This window comes from Pseudorca crassidens, chromosome 15 (assembly GCF_039906515.1).
Source record: "Pseudorca crassidens isolate mPseCra1 chromosome 15, mPseCra1.hap1, whole genome shotgun sequence".
NCBI classification, from domain to species: domain Eukaryota; kingdom Metazoa; phylum Chordata; class Mammalia; order Artiodactyla; family Delphinidae; genus Pseudorca; species Pseudorca crassidens.
The window spans coordinates 59,769,734-59,784,474 of record NC_090310.1 but is presented as its reverse complement, the minus strand read 5'-3'; the positions used below and the strand labels follow the sequence as shown (position 1 = coordinate 59,784,474).

Sequence of the window (14,741 nt, the reverse complement as noted above, 5' to 3'; positions counted from 1 at the left end):
TCTCAGCCACCTGAAATAACCACCCTGGTGCTCCAGGATAAGTAAAAACTGTACCCTCAGGAAAAAATAAAAATAAAAATGGAGTTAGTGAATAAGCAAATGGAAATCCATGGTATTTAAATGTTTATAATCAGTTTTAGCATTACATGTACAGATCAGGAGTGTAATCGCTATGATACCATGTGTGTCTGGTCAACTTTTTAAGGTATAAAAGTATTTAAAATAATTTCATATACAGCTGACCCTTGAGCAACATGGGTTTGAACTGCTTGGATCCACTTACATGCAGATTTTTTTCAGCAGTAAATACTACAGTACAGCACAATCTGTGGTTGGTTGAATCCGCAGGTGCAGAATCACAGATAGGGAGGAACTTCCGTATAGAGAGCCAGCCATAACTTATATGCAGATATTTGCCTGTGCAGAGGGCCAGCGCTCCCAACCCACTGTGTTGTTCAAGGGTCAATTGTACTAATTTGGGGAGTTTAAATGCTTAGAAATATTTAAGTAATAATTAATGCTTAAACACTTGAAAATTTGTCTAAGTGGTTAAACCTGAAAGTTTTCATTTATTAGTTGTTAAAACAGTTTGTACATATTTAGAAAAATGTTAATCGCTTACTATCTGAAGAACTATTCATTTGATACTTTTATTAGACTAGTAGATTGATTACTAAATAATGCACAAAGGGTTATAGGTTTTCCCCCTCTACACTAAGCCCCTGGGACTTAGAAGCCTTCTAAGTCCTGGACTGCCAGGAAGTCCTCATATCCCAGAGTCTTAGAAGCCTTCTGGGATATGAGGAAGGGTTGTGCCCTTTTCTTACTCCAGGCCTGTGGGCAGTGTCCTGAATGTAGAATGTGGCGGCTTGGGCCGCCATAGTCATCTTGCTACGTGGATGGCAGTGGCTGAGGATGGTTGAGGGAAAGGATGGAAGAGACCTGGAGCTACTGTCTTGCTCTTCCAGAGAAGCTCCTTCCACTGGGGATTTTAATTACTTGCAACTTTACAGCCTGCCTTTCCACCCCACCCTCACTTCCTTCACTGGCTCTCAACCTCGGCTACACATTGTAATCTCTTACTTATGTTCCCTGGACCCCAACCCGAGATTCTGATTGAACTGGTCCAGGGTGCAGCCTGGCACGAGACTGCGGTAAACTCCCCACGTGATTCTAACGAGCAACCAGGGCTGAGAACCACTGCTCTAACTGTAAGCTCTTCTTTTCTCTTTGGAATTTTATCTTTCTATCTCTTACTGTGGTTATCTATGTCTATTTCTTCCTTCTTACTAGACTGTGGGCTCCCAAATGGCCTTCCCAACAATGCATGTGGCCCTTCCCAGCTCCAGGTGACTTCAAGTGTCTATCGCTGATAGAAGTAGCAGAGTTATGCCTTATTTGGAATTTAGGTTCTATAGTCTATGCTTATGGCATCAAATGAGTCAAAATCACCCTTGACAATCCCTCAGGAAGGCTCTGTTATCGGAGCCTGATGTCCTGTCTCCCCATCACCATCTACACAGACCGTTTCCTCCTAGACCAGAACAGAAAGCTGCCCTTCTCCACCAGGCACTAGAGGAAGTAGGTGGTTGTGTTTAGGGGCCATCTTGCATAAAAAATACACATTTAAACAGATGCCTCACCCTCAGCACAGCAGGAAGTTCATGCCATGAACAGCTCACAGGAACCAGAGTGCTGACCCTACAGGAGACACACATCTCCCATCTCAACCCACTCTTGAGCATATGGTCCTTACATCCACCAGTGGGTGGAATCACCCACACCATTCAAACTTTTTGTCAAGGATGTAGAGCTGAATTCACGTGAGGCACTATATGAAGCAATGTCCCTCCACTGCACATCTATCCAGCTCACACGGGTCTTCCCCTTTCTTCTCCCTGTCCCACAAGCAGCTGGCCCAGCCTCTCTCCTCCCTGACCTCCCTTCCGTCCCTCTTAAGGCTGATGTTCCCTAGGACTCTATCCTTGGCACTTCTCATTAACTCTTCTTCCTAAGGGCTCTCATGGTGAGAACTCCTTCCTCAGTTCAGGGAGATGTGGCCCAAGAGGATTCCCACTTTGGCTCTGGTAAAGTAGGGGAGGAGGAGTAAGACCTCATCCAGGCCTTGGGGGCTGGGCTTGCAGGACACAAAGGAACAGGGTAAACGCTTTTTATTGAATGAATGGAGGAATGCATGCTTGATAAGAACAGAACTTGTATCTGCCTCCAAAGGACCCCACCCCCACTCCCAAGATATATTCTGAGGCTGAGATTTTCACCTGCTCACCTAGCACCCCTTCTGCCACACCAGGCCACACCAAGCTCACCAGTGCTCATAGACCTTTAATCTATAACTGCCTGGCCACACTCCATCACTGCCCCAGGATGGAAGGGAGGGATAAAGATGTATAGCCAGCTAGACCATGCCAGCTCTGCGTCCAAGAGGGAAGGGCTAGGTCAGGCTGGGACCTGGGCAGGGGGCTCCCGGCCCCAGGCGATGAGGGAGTTGCTGGCCTGGGCAAGCTCGGTGATGGATACCCGGCCCCGCTGTCGGATGAAGTTAGCCATGGCAGCCAGTTCCTCCGGGGTTATGTAGATGAACTTGCCCCGGTCGTCAATCACACCTGTGGGGACATGCAGGTTGTGGGGCTGAGCCCTCCCCACCTGACCTGAGGATGCCCACCCACCCACCCCTCCTGCCTGTCTACTTGGCCTTTCCTGGCTGTATCCAATCTTGACTAGGTGAGTCAAATCAGGCTTCCTTGCCTGTCCTCGTCACTCAAAGCCATCCCCAGGCCTTAGCATGTCCTCCTTGTAACTGCATCCCCCTCCTCAGTACACTGCTCCCCCAACCCGGGGTGGTCATCCTACCTCTGCAATAAGTCCCTGCAGCCCCACATGGCTAGATACTCCCCAAGGCCAGGGCCCGTAATGACTGATTCTTATCCTCTCACCTGTAAGAGTTCCCTCAGTCAGCAGGTCCTGGATGCGGTTTATGGTGTCCTATGAGGAGAACAGTTCTCAGAGCAGAGATGGGTGCTGCCATCCCCAGAAAAGGCACTCGCAACCTCCCTCCCACCACAGCCAAATCTCCTCCTCTCCTTCTCATGGCCACCCTGCAATGTGACTCCATGTTTCTCCTTTGGAGGGACCCAGAGAGAAAGGGCTCTGGTCCTGGGACCCTGCAGGACCCCTGAGAGAGTCTCTCGTCCAACCAGGGGAGAACCGTTGGTGACATTTGGCCGAGAAGGCTGGTATAGACTGTTGTAAGACAGCTGTCAAGGTAACTGGATTTGGGCTGTTAAGAGTGATGGGGTTTAGACATTTTTCTTTTTTCTCCCTGCCTGTTTTCCAACTAGTTAGAAAGGCAGGATTCCCGGGGTGCCAAGAGATTCCTACACGCTACTCATTCTTGGTTGCGGGCAGGGTGGAAGGGGCATCAAGACTTTCCATCTTTAGGGCAGGCCCTCTCTTACAGCCACACAGACCCCATGGCCATACTCCATGTAACAGGCCACCTTGTAGGGCTTACCTGAGTCCGCAGGCCCACCTGGGAAGCCAGGTCTTCCAAGAGCACGACCTTGGACTGCTACAAACAAAAGGAGGAAAGGGAGTGAGGCTAAGCTTGGGCAAATCCTTCTCAGCACTGGAACCCTCTGAAGTTGGCATTCTGATCCGATCTGCTCTGGGTGGCTGGATAAGCACTGTGCAGATTCCTATGGGAGAGCCTTGCTCCCTTCACACACTACTCACGCACTCTCCCAACTACCCATATGGAGAGACACACACATTCATAACCTCTCTCATTCCCTTGCTTGTGGGCAGAGATCTGCCCCAAACTACCACCTGCCCCACAGGCTCCTGGACTGAAGACAACCCTGAGAAAGACTCACAAGTGGAGAACCAAGCACAGCTGCCACCTTCTCCTCTGCAATCAGACGTATCTTTCTAACATCTTGGGCAGGTTGGAAGGGGAAGCACCATAGAGATGAAGGGGGGGGGGGTGACAGTCACCAAAAGCTATTTAAAAAAACTTTTTCTAGAACTTGTATTTGCTGAGAACCTGCCAGGACAAGGTACTGAGAAGGTACTGGGGAAGCAATGTTGAAAAAGACATAGCTCACAGCCCCGCCAGGAGGAATGTAAGAATGTGGAGAAGAACAGAGCAGATAAAAGGCCCCAATAAGCCAGGGCCTCGGTAGAAGCTCATTCTTGCCTCGCCTTTGCTCAATGCTCCCTGGCCTGGAGAGTACCACAACCCTGATACGCCCATACTTCTTTTTACCCATCCTCTTCACACCGTATGAGCCCCCCCTTAACATAACTGTTGATAACACTGCTAAGTGCTTTCCACACACAGCCATGTGCCACGTGCCTCCCTCACATCCTCAGGAGAAAGGTTAGTTCCCAGGGATGCAGCTGAGGGTCCACTGCTGGATCCTACGCATGCACCTGCCCCTACGCATGCACCTGCCCCCTCCTCCCCCGCAAACAGACAGCATATGACTTGAGAGAAGGCGGTCTTTTGCGTTTCTGTGAATCTTCCATAGCAAATGAGCTGGGGTAGGAGTGACACGGTGATACCGCCCCAGCTGCAGATGGCATGTGACTGTTTGAAATGCCAAACCGAATATGTAAGCAGGGAGGCAAGTGAGTGGCAGTTGCGCCAGAGTGTGGGCAAGCACAAGGTGACCTGGCCAGCCGGCCTCTACCTACAAAGCAGGGAGTGGGTGCTGGGCTCCGAGCGACAGCTCAGAGTGAGAATATGGAGTCCCCCAGGTGGTCCCTGAAAACCTGGCCTGAGGGGCTGCTGGGGCCAAAAGTATGTTTGGAAAAACAAACCAACCAACCCAGCCTCAATCAGAAAGAAGAGTGGAGTAACAAGAGCAAGCTATGCCTGTGCACATAACTGCTGCTCACAGAAATGTCCCTCCAGTTCTGAAACTCGAAGACGAAAGAGCCCATCCCCTTGGAGCCAAGAGGAAGGTGGGCAGGCTGAATTTTGGAAGTTCTCCTTCTCCCTGCAGACAGCAGCTCTGGGAGAATCAGCTAGCACAGGCTGGAGAGACTTCTAAACTCCAAAACAGTTTGGAGAACCCCCAGAAAATGGCCCCTCCAGAGAGGTGCTGAGAGCGAGGGCTGGCACTGCCCTGGGTACCTTTTCTCAGGCCTCTGCCTTGGAGAGGGGGACCTGAAGCTGATGAAGGAGGGCTTCCTGGAGGAGAGACTCAGGACTACATTGCTGCCCACTGGGTAGGTGGGGACAGTGAGCTCCAAACAGCAGCAGGAAAGTGTGAGATACCCTTCCCAGGGTTGCAGCCCTCAATCAAGTGTGCCAGGGTGGAGAATGGGCTCCATCAGAGGGGAATGGCGGCAGTCTGAGGGAGCCTTCTCCCTCTCGGGAGCCCTGGCCCCCAGCTGTGAGCCTAGCCCCTCGCCAGCTGGGAGGTGTCTAAACCCTGCTCTCTTCTGGGAGAGGTGGGGGAGGGTTAGCAAGCCCCCGGCTCCTTGGCGCCCCTGGTTACCACTCCCACCACCACCTCCGCTCCCTCTGCATTCCTTCCCTCAGCCGCCTCTGCACCCCTGAGCTGCACTTGAAAACCTCTCCCCTCATCGCATCCTTTGTGGGAGAGGAGAAGTTGCTTAGCAGCAAAGCAGAGCAGGACGTGCTTATGCAACGCAACCCGGAGCAGTATCCGGGAGGCCTGCGCTACAGCTGTAGACAGAAGGGGGCACACCTGCTGCCCTGTCCCAGGTTCCAAAGGAAACATCATCCTATATCCCCTGGAAGACCCAAGTTACTGGTTGGGAACACATGGCAGGGGATGCTTGTTTCACCTCAGTAGAGCCTCAGTATGACAGAACTGGCAGAAAACACGCATGAAGAAACTTGAAAACACAGTGACTCACTGAGCATGGGGTCTAAAGAGCAGGGAAACTGTCAAACCCTAAGCGTGAGGAAGCGATCATAGACTCGCACCTCCCACACAGACCAGGTCCTTCTCCACCTTTGGGGTCAGAGGAGAAGGGACTCTCCTGGCCAGGAGCCCAGAAGCTCAGCCTCTCTTTTTCCACCTGCCCACTCCTGCATGAGCTTGAGTGAAACACCTGCAGCCCCCGCTCAGGCCTACTCCCTCCAGGCCCTGAAGATGCATCCAACATGCACACAAGAAGCAGGCAGCTGACACCCAGGTTCTGCTCTGTGGCTTCTTACCTTAATGTAGTTGATGAACTCGGCCAGGAAGCTGTGGGACTAGAGGAGCAGAGAAATCAAGGTGAGTATCCCCCTGGCAGGGGCCACAGGGTCTATGCCTACACACCTGCCCATCTGAGTGCCACCTGCCTGCCATGCCTGTGTGCCTGTCCAACCACCTGCGTAAGCAGTAGAGCCTCCTGTGGTGTGGGGATCGAGGTGCCACTTCTCCCAAAGACAAGGTCTCAGCCGCTAGAGCCTGCTGATCCTGATGCCCACCCGCCTCTCACTGTCTGAATGGGGAGGCAGGAGGGGAGCAGCGGGGTGTCTGGGACGGGGTGGCTCATCTTTTTGGGCACAGGGAGGGGTTTCCTAGGGGCGGTGGGCCCACCTGCTCCTCAGTCATGGTCTCGCCCACACCCTCTTCCTCCACCACGAAGGCCTCCTTCAGTTTCAGATACTCTTCATGCTCCCGCTGGGCCTGCTCCTCCCGGGCTTTCCTCTCCTCCTCCTCCTGTGGACACAGAAGAGGCAAGAGTCAGATATTTTGGGGTGAGTGCCCACGCTATCCTGTTCTGGTCTCTGCTGCCCCCACAGGGCAGCAGAGCATCCAGACCAGCCCTTTCTCAGGGACAGAGCTCCTTTAAGACCTTGATCCCTCTGGCCCCTAAGCTGAACAGCAGGATCCCTCTTCTCAATCAGTTCCATCACCTCCCAGATGAATGCTGCTCAGCTCCCCTTTCCCTGAAAATCCTGCCATGAACTCCCCCATAATATCCTCCAGTCACCTCCCCTCCCACTTCCTGTCCTGTCACGTCCAAACTTCGTGAACAAACACCCAGTTTCCCTTTCCCACCAATCAGCCATCCCTCCAGCCCACTCCAATCTGGCTTCTGCATACTCAGCTCTACCAAAACAAGTCCTGCTATGGTCTCACCCATGTCCTCCAACCACAAAAGCCAAAGGACAACCATCAGGCCTCATACCCCTGTCTTCTCAGTGGTCTGGGGCAGAGCCAACCATCCTTTCTTCCCTCCTTTGGCATCCAGACCCTACCCTCTCCTGGATTTCCTCCTGTTCCTTGGGCCATTCTTCCCGCCTCCTCCATCACTCAGCCCTGTCCCTTCTTTCTCCTTCACTCTCTGGGCCACCTCACCATGCCCACAGCATCAACAATATGTCCTTGCCAGAGGCTGCCACAGTTGTATCCCCACCCAAATCTCTCCTTGCAAACGCACGACTGCCCAAGTGGCACACCCACTGGGCTGTCTCACAGGCACCTCAAATTGATTATGTCCCAGAAAGACCCTGTGATCTACTCCCCACACATCTGGTACTCCTCCTGGGCCCCTGGCTCAGTGAATCACACAACCATCTGGCCAGATGCCCTGGTCAGAAATGAGGCCCCATCTACCACTTCTTTCTTTAACTTCTGGAAAACTTGATCCACCCATGTCATTCTATCACCAGCACAACCTACTGCAACAGTCTCGCCCCAAATCAACCCATTTTCCAGAATTCTCAGAACGATCTATTTTAAACATGAAGCTAAAGCTGGGACACGGAATATACAAGATGAGCCTGGAGCATTTTGCAGTGTCAAGAGTAAGAAACTACTTTAAAAAAACTAAACAATAAGGGTATGTCAAAGGTACACAGGAGCCAACTAAAAGAGCTCCCAGTGGCCAAAGCTGGAACAATCTAAGCAAAAAAGTAAATAAGATAGCACTGGATGGGACTTCCCTGGTGGCCCAGTGGTTAGGACTTCGCACTTTCACTGCTGAGGGCCCAGGTTCAATCCCTGGTTGGAGCACTAAGATCCCACAAGCCACGTGGCGTGGTGGGGAAAAAAAAACCTGATAGCATTTGGATTATAATACAAAGTTCAAATAAATATCCATAAGTCCATGTGGATACAAATAAACAATTGGGGACGTCCCTGGTGGCATAGTGGTTAAGAATCCGCCTGCCAATGCAGGGGACATGGGTTCGAGCCCTGGTCCAGGAAGATGCCACATGCCGTGGAGCAACTAAGCCCACGCACCACAACTACCGAGCCTGTGTTCTACAGCCCACAAGCCACAACTACTGAGCCCATGTGCCGCAACTACTGAAGCCTGTGCGCTCTAGGGCCTGTGCTCCACAACAAGAGAAGCCACCGCAATGAGAAGCCTGTGCACTGCAATGAACACCCAATGCAGCCAAAAAATAAATTAATTAAAAAAGGAAAAAAAATTTTTAAATTGCTTTAAAAAAATAAAACAATTGAATAAATAAAGAAAAAAAGATAAATCTGTACAAAAGAATTCCAAATACTTTATGTAAATACTCTCCTCTTAAGAAGGTGGAGCATAGCTCCCTACCCCTTAAGTGTGGGCTGTGCAGTGACTTGTTTCCAAAGAAGCATGGGAAATGGAGAAATCTGGCAAATATAACCTTAGCCAGGTGATCAAGGTTAACATACTAGTGATAAGTCAAGTTGATAACATGTACCCTTGCTATGTTGTGGTGAGGATGACACTTCACCTCCGGTCTTCCTCCCAGAAATCTATAACCCCCAGTCTAACCGTGACAATAACATAAGCCAAACGCAAATAGAGAGACATTTTACAAAGTACTTGCCCAACAGGTCACAAGACTGTCAAGATCATCAAAAGCAAAGAAAGTCTGAGAAACTGTCACAAGCCAGAGGAACCTAAGGAGATATGACAACTAAGTGTAATGTGGTATCCTGGATGGAACCCTGGGAAAGAAAAAGGATATTTGGGAAAAGCTAATGAAATCCCAATAATGTGTCAAATTCACTTAATAATAATGTATTAATATTAGTTGTGAGAAATATACCACAGTAAGGCATGATGTTAATAATAAGGGAATCTGGGGTGCAGGGGAGAAGAGTCCCAGAATATTTAAGGTGCATTATTAAGTTCAATATTCAGAAAGGTAAAAAACTCTCTCAACTAATGCCTCCCCTCTGCTGTGTTCCAGCCCATCCACTATAGCACCCATAGCCAGGCTTCCTGCCATCCAGTGTCCCTGGACAATAGGGCCAGTAGAGGCCAAAGGCACCACGCTATGGGGTCTTCCCAGCTGGGCAGCCCTGGCTCTCACCCTATATACCCCACATCTTTGTGATGTTGCCTTTCTTCGGCACCTGATTCTCAGAAGGAAGGAAGCACCTGGCAAACAAAGGTTGATTCACCACCCTTACTGCAGTGGCCTCCATTCCCTGAGCATCTTCTCTATGCCAGGCCCCAAACAGAACCTGGTACAGATACAATCCACCATCTCTTACAATGCCCTTTAACAGCCTCAAGACCCTTAGGATCCAGAACCCCCCCTCTGCCACCTTACCTCTCTGACCCCTTTCCTTCTTCCTTACCCTGCTTTAGCCACTCTGCCTCAATGTTCTTCAAATGCTTCAGGTGTGTCCAATAAATCACATGCAAAAATTTCAGTCTCAGGCTCACTTTTCAGCAGCAGCTTTACAGAGGCTGTGCCTAGAGCTCAGGGACCAAATAAACCAGGGCCTGCACCTGGCTCAAGGCCCCTCTTCTAGGCTGGAGGTGTTGGGAAGCGGCATGGGTATCAAGGCTGCCTGGGCAGCTGTCAGAAGTCAGCATCAGGGGCCTGGCTCACCTTCTGTTCCTCCTCCAAGCGAAGCCGCTCCTCCTCCTTTTTCCATTCTGCCTCACGCTGCGACTCAAGGCGTTTCCTCTCCTCACGCTCAGCCTCCTCTGCCTGGAGAAAGGCCTTCATGGGGGGCACATCTCCACCCCCAGCTAGAGTTTGCCCACCTCCCAAACAGGCCAGGCCAGGCAAGGCCTGGCCACAGACCAACGTTGCAGGAGACAGAGACAGGCAAGCATCAAATACCAGCCCAGCATGCAAAGAGCCTCGAGGGGAGGGTCTGCCATTTAGAAGACTCTTTCCCACTTCTCAGAGCTGCACCCCATCCCTCCTGCTTGCCTCACGCTGGGCTTTTCGTGCTTGTTTCTCCTCCAGCTTCCGCAGTTTCTTAGCTCCGATTTTCCCTAACAGGTGAGTTTCCACTGGCTTCTCGATGTCTTCTTCCTCTTGGGCTGAGTATGGTCAGAGAAAGACACTTCAGGTCCTGGCCATGGAGGACTGATGATGATGGATCCACCCTACCCCTTGTACCTCTCCTTATGGGGGGTCTCCTTCCACTCACTTGCAAATACCACTAGCCCAGCTCTGCCCTCTAGAGGCCCCTGCCACGCAGATATTCATCTGGGGGGGTGTGTGTTAGGTGTGGGGGAGGAGGGAGGGAACCATGGGGCAAGAAAACAGATGATAACTTAAGATCTGCATAGCCATAAAGAAAGCACTCTAACCCAAGGGTTAAGCCCTCAGGAAATGAGTGTACCCACACAAGGAGAGTGCTGGAATAGAAGGAGTGGACTGGGCTTCCCTGGTGGTGCAGTGGTTGAGAGTCCACCTGCCGATGCAGGGGACACGGGTTCGTGCCCCGGTCCGAGAAGATCCCACATGCCCCGGAGCGGCTGGGCCCGTGAGCCATGGCCGCTGAGCCTGCGCGTCCGGAGCCTGTGCTCCGCAACAGGAGAGGCCACAACAGTGAGAGGCCCGCGTACCGCAAAAAAATAATAATAATAAAAAAAGGAGTGGACTGAAGAACTCTCTAGGTCAATCTAAAGACTCCTGCCCTTGGACTTCCCTGGTGGTGCAGTGGTTAAGAATCCGTCTGCCAATGCAGGGAACACAGGTTAGATCCCTGGTCTGGGAAGATCCCACACATCCGGAGCAACTACACCCGTGTGCCACAACTACTGAGCCTGCACTCTAGAGCCCATGAGTCACAACTACTGAGCCCACGTGCCGCCACGACTGAAGCCCATGTGCCTAGAGCCCTTGTTCTGCAACAAGAGAAGCCACCACAATGAGCCCGAGCACCGCAACGAAGAGTAGCCCCCGCTCACCGCAACTACAGAAAGCCCGCACGCAGCAATGAAGACCCAGTGCAGACAAAAACAAATAAATAAATAAAAGAAGACTCCTGCCCTCCTGTTTGGGCACTGAGAGCCAAAATGAAGGAAGAGGGGGTTGGCTCAATGGAATAGGGATCAGGATCCAGAGCTGCTAGTCCCCGGAAGCAAAGGCTGGATCCTAAGTCTCCCCTAACTGTATCCTATGGCTCCCAGATATCCCTCCCACACTATGGCTTCACACCCCACTCTTCTGCCCAGCTTTGAGGGTCCTCTCACCCTCTAACCCAGGCCCTTTCTCCACCAGGCTGGGCCCCTCTCACCTGGGATGACGGCCTCCCCCTCATTCTCAGCTACTTCTGCCCAGGCCACCCGCTGGGCTCGACGCTGGGCCTGCAGGCGGCTGCCCAGGTCCCTGCGGCGCCGGGGCCTGCCCCCAGTTCTCTGCTCCTCGGGCTCCAGGGGCTGAGGCTGGGCCACTCGGCCTGCTACTACTGCCTCCTCCTCATTGTGCAAAGGCTCTTGGACAGCTGTAGGGAAGAGAAGAACCATGATTCTGTCCGGCAGCCCAAACCACCTCATGGCAGGGGGAACAGCGTCCTGGAAGCCTCACCCTCCTCTGCTCAACTTCCTCCAGGCTCCCGCTGCCCACAGCACAAAGTCCCAATTTCTCAGCCTGACTGTGGAGGCCTTCATAACCTAAACCCAGACCTTGGTCCTATGCAGCAAGATCACCCCATCCCTCCCACCTGTGCTGCTTCTCTCTTTCCTCCCAAGGACCCACTTTTCCAGGTGACCTGTCAGGAAACTACCACCCTGCAAGATGGAGCTGAAGCTGTACCTCCTCTAGGAAGCCCACCTTGACCTCTCCAGACCTCATCTGAATGCCCACGGCAGGACTGCATTTATCTGTTGCCTAACACCACCTGCCATGGTTTTATCTGGCACCCCAATCAGAGAGCACACCCGAGGGCTGGGTCTCTCCTCTCAGGAAGATTTGTTGGCTATTTGCCTTACCTCAGCTTCTCTGTGCCCGCCCCCGCCCCCACAGATGCTCTTAAGTAGCTTGTGGGTCCAAGGAGGGGAAGAGACATATACACAAACCCATATCCTGATAAGAAATCATGGGGAGGGGGGCAGGATGGAGGATGACAGGTGTATCTGTTCTGTGCCCTGGAGGATGACATGGACTTCCGGGCGGGGTGCAAAACAAGGAGGAAGGTGCATGGCCGCATGGGTATTCTCCTTGAGAGTGAAGGAGAGCTTCCGGGAGCCACCTCATGCTCTGTTCAGCTCGTGGGTAGGTAGAAAACTTAGGTTCCCCCTCCTGTCAGCTGCTCTGGAGCCAGCCTGGGAGGGATGGGAAACCCCTGTGGATCCCCCAACTGGCGCAGAGAAGGGCTGCCCGGAGGAGGGATGTGAGTGCCCGTCAGGGCCTGGCCCTTCTGCAGTGCCAAGGGGTGAGGGGAGAGATGAGGCAAGGCTTTCTTTGGGGGCCAGGAGAAAGGCGTAGGTACCCTGCTACTCTGTCCCCGAGCCGCAATCCTGCTCTGCGGCTCCCCGCTGATCCCCCTTCGCGCACGTATGCGCCTGCGCGCAGCCTGCCTGCCGCGAAAGGCGCGGCTATCTCGTCAGCCCAGCCAGGCAAGCCGGCGCATGCGCAGGAGTCGCGGCTCGACGGCCTACAGAGGCTCCGGAGTCAGAGAACGCGCGGCACCACCGGCCATGGCGTGGCGACATCTCCTACCTGCTACCACCCGGCTCCGGCTGCGAGTCAGGAAGAGGATAAGGCCGACAAGCAGAGCCGCCGCCACCAAGTACACCACCGGGGCCACCATGACAACGGCTTCCAGATGGAACCAGCCAGCGCGTCCAGCCTGAGGCCCGGGATCTCCCAGACCCCGCCTAACGCCCATGCGGCCCCTCCCGTTTCCCAATCTAGGCTCCGCCCACCACTGGGCCCCGCCCAGGCCGCACACTTAATTTAGAGGCCCTAATTTTTTTCTCAATATGCTGTACAGCAATGAATGAATGAATGAATTAGCTGTATAGCAAAGTGATTCAGCTATACATATATATCCTTTTTTTTTTTTTGGCCTTGCTGCGCAACTTGCAGGATCTTAGTTCCCCAGCCAGGGATTGAACCTGTGTCCTTGGCAGTAAAAGCAGAGTCCTAACAACTGGGCTGCCAGGGAATTCCCTACTTTTTTTTTTTTTAATATTCTTTTCCATTATGGTTTATCATAGGATACTGAATATAGTTCTCTGTGCTATAGGAACACAGAAGGTAGGAGCTTGTTTATCTATTCCATATATATCAATAATAGCTTACATCTGCTAACCCTAACCTCCCACTCCATCCCTCCCCCAACCCCTCCCCCTTGACAACCACAAGTCTGTTCTATATGTCTGTGAGTCTGTTTCTGTTTCATAGATAGGCTCACTTGTCATATATTAGATTCCACATATAAGAGATATATGGTATTTGGCTTTCTCTTTCTGACTTACTTCACTTAGTATGATAATCTCTAGTTGCATCCGTGTTGCTGCAAATGAGAGGCCCTAATTTTTAACTTTAAAATGAATTCTGGGGGAGTAAAAAAAGTTAAGTGGAAATTATTGCAAATGATTATGTGCAGCGTGACATTTATGTATGTTTTAAAAGCACTAAATAATACCACAGTGTTTATGGAAGCACACATATGCAGAAAAAGTAAAAAAGATGCTTGGGAATGATACATACCAACTTCAGAATAGCAGTTACCTTTGGGGAGGGAAGAAGTTGGATGGCATTAACAGCAGAGCTTTGCATATATCTGTGACATCTGATCTCATTAAAAGTAGAGACCAGGGCGTCCCTGGTGGCGCAGTGGTTGAGAATCCTGCCTGCCGATGCAGGGGACATGGGTTCGTGCCCCGGTCCGGGAGGATCCCACGTGCTGCGGAGCGGCTGGGCCCGTGAGCCATGGCCGCTGAGCCTGCGCGTCCGGAGCCTGCGCTCCACAGCGGGAGAGGCCACGACCGTGAGAGGCCCGCGTACCGCAAAAATAAATAAATAAATAAATAAATAAATAAATAAAAGTAGAGACCAAATCTTAAAAAAAAATAAATTGTAATATACTTTTGTACTCAGACTTGCAATTTTAAAGTAACTTATTGGGTTGTACAAGAATTATTGATCCAGTTTTCCATAGTGAGCACTAGGAAATTAAATACTCACAGGGAATTTAAATTTTCTTTTAATTCTTGACACTGTTAAAAAAGAAAAACAAAACTGGGACTTCCCTGGCAGTAGTTAAGACTCAGCACTTCCAATGCAGAGGGCGCGGGTTCGATCCCTGGTCTGGGAACTAAAATCCCACATGCCACGTGGTGCAGCCAAAAAAAAAAAAAAAAAAAAACCAACAAACAAAAAACTGGGGACAAATTCTACCTCAATAAAGTTGTGTAAAAAAAACCTAGGGACAGGATGTAAACTCAAGATTTTTTAAAAAGCAAAGAACAATTAAACTACTAGGAATTTGCTATTACAGTAGTATGAAGATTCTGTGTGTATGATGACATAAAGATCCCAGGACCCATGA

At 51.4% G+C, this 14,741-nt stretch overlaps 1 protein-coding gene across 1 annotated transcript; it reads right to left on the bottom strand.

The window, feature by feature from the left end:
* Positions 1–2,156: 2,156 nt before the first annotated feature.
* Positions 2,157–13,087, bottom strand: DDRGK1 (DDRGK domain containing 1). Its single transcript, XM_067707642.1, has 9 exons — positions 12,905–13,087; positions 11,481–11,687; positions 10,163–10,275; positions 9,833–9,934; positions 6,585–6,707; positions 6,215–6,253; positions 3,533–3,589; positions 2,955–3,003; positions 2,157–2,624 (listed from the first exon to the last, which is right to left on the bottom strand). Exons 1-9 carry the CDS (start codon positions 13,071–13,073, stop codon positions 2,458–2,460), a joined length of 1,026 nt encoding a protein of 341 aa, XP_067563743.1. The 5' UTR covers positions 13,074–13,087; the 3' UTR covers positions 2,157–2,457.
* Between the last annotated feature and the right edge of the window lie 1,654 nt (positions 13,088–14,741).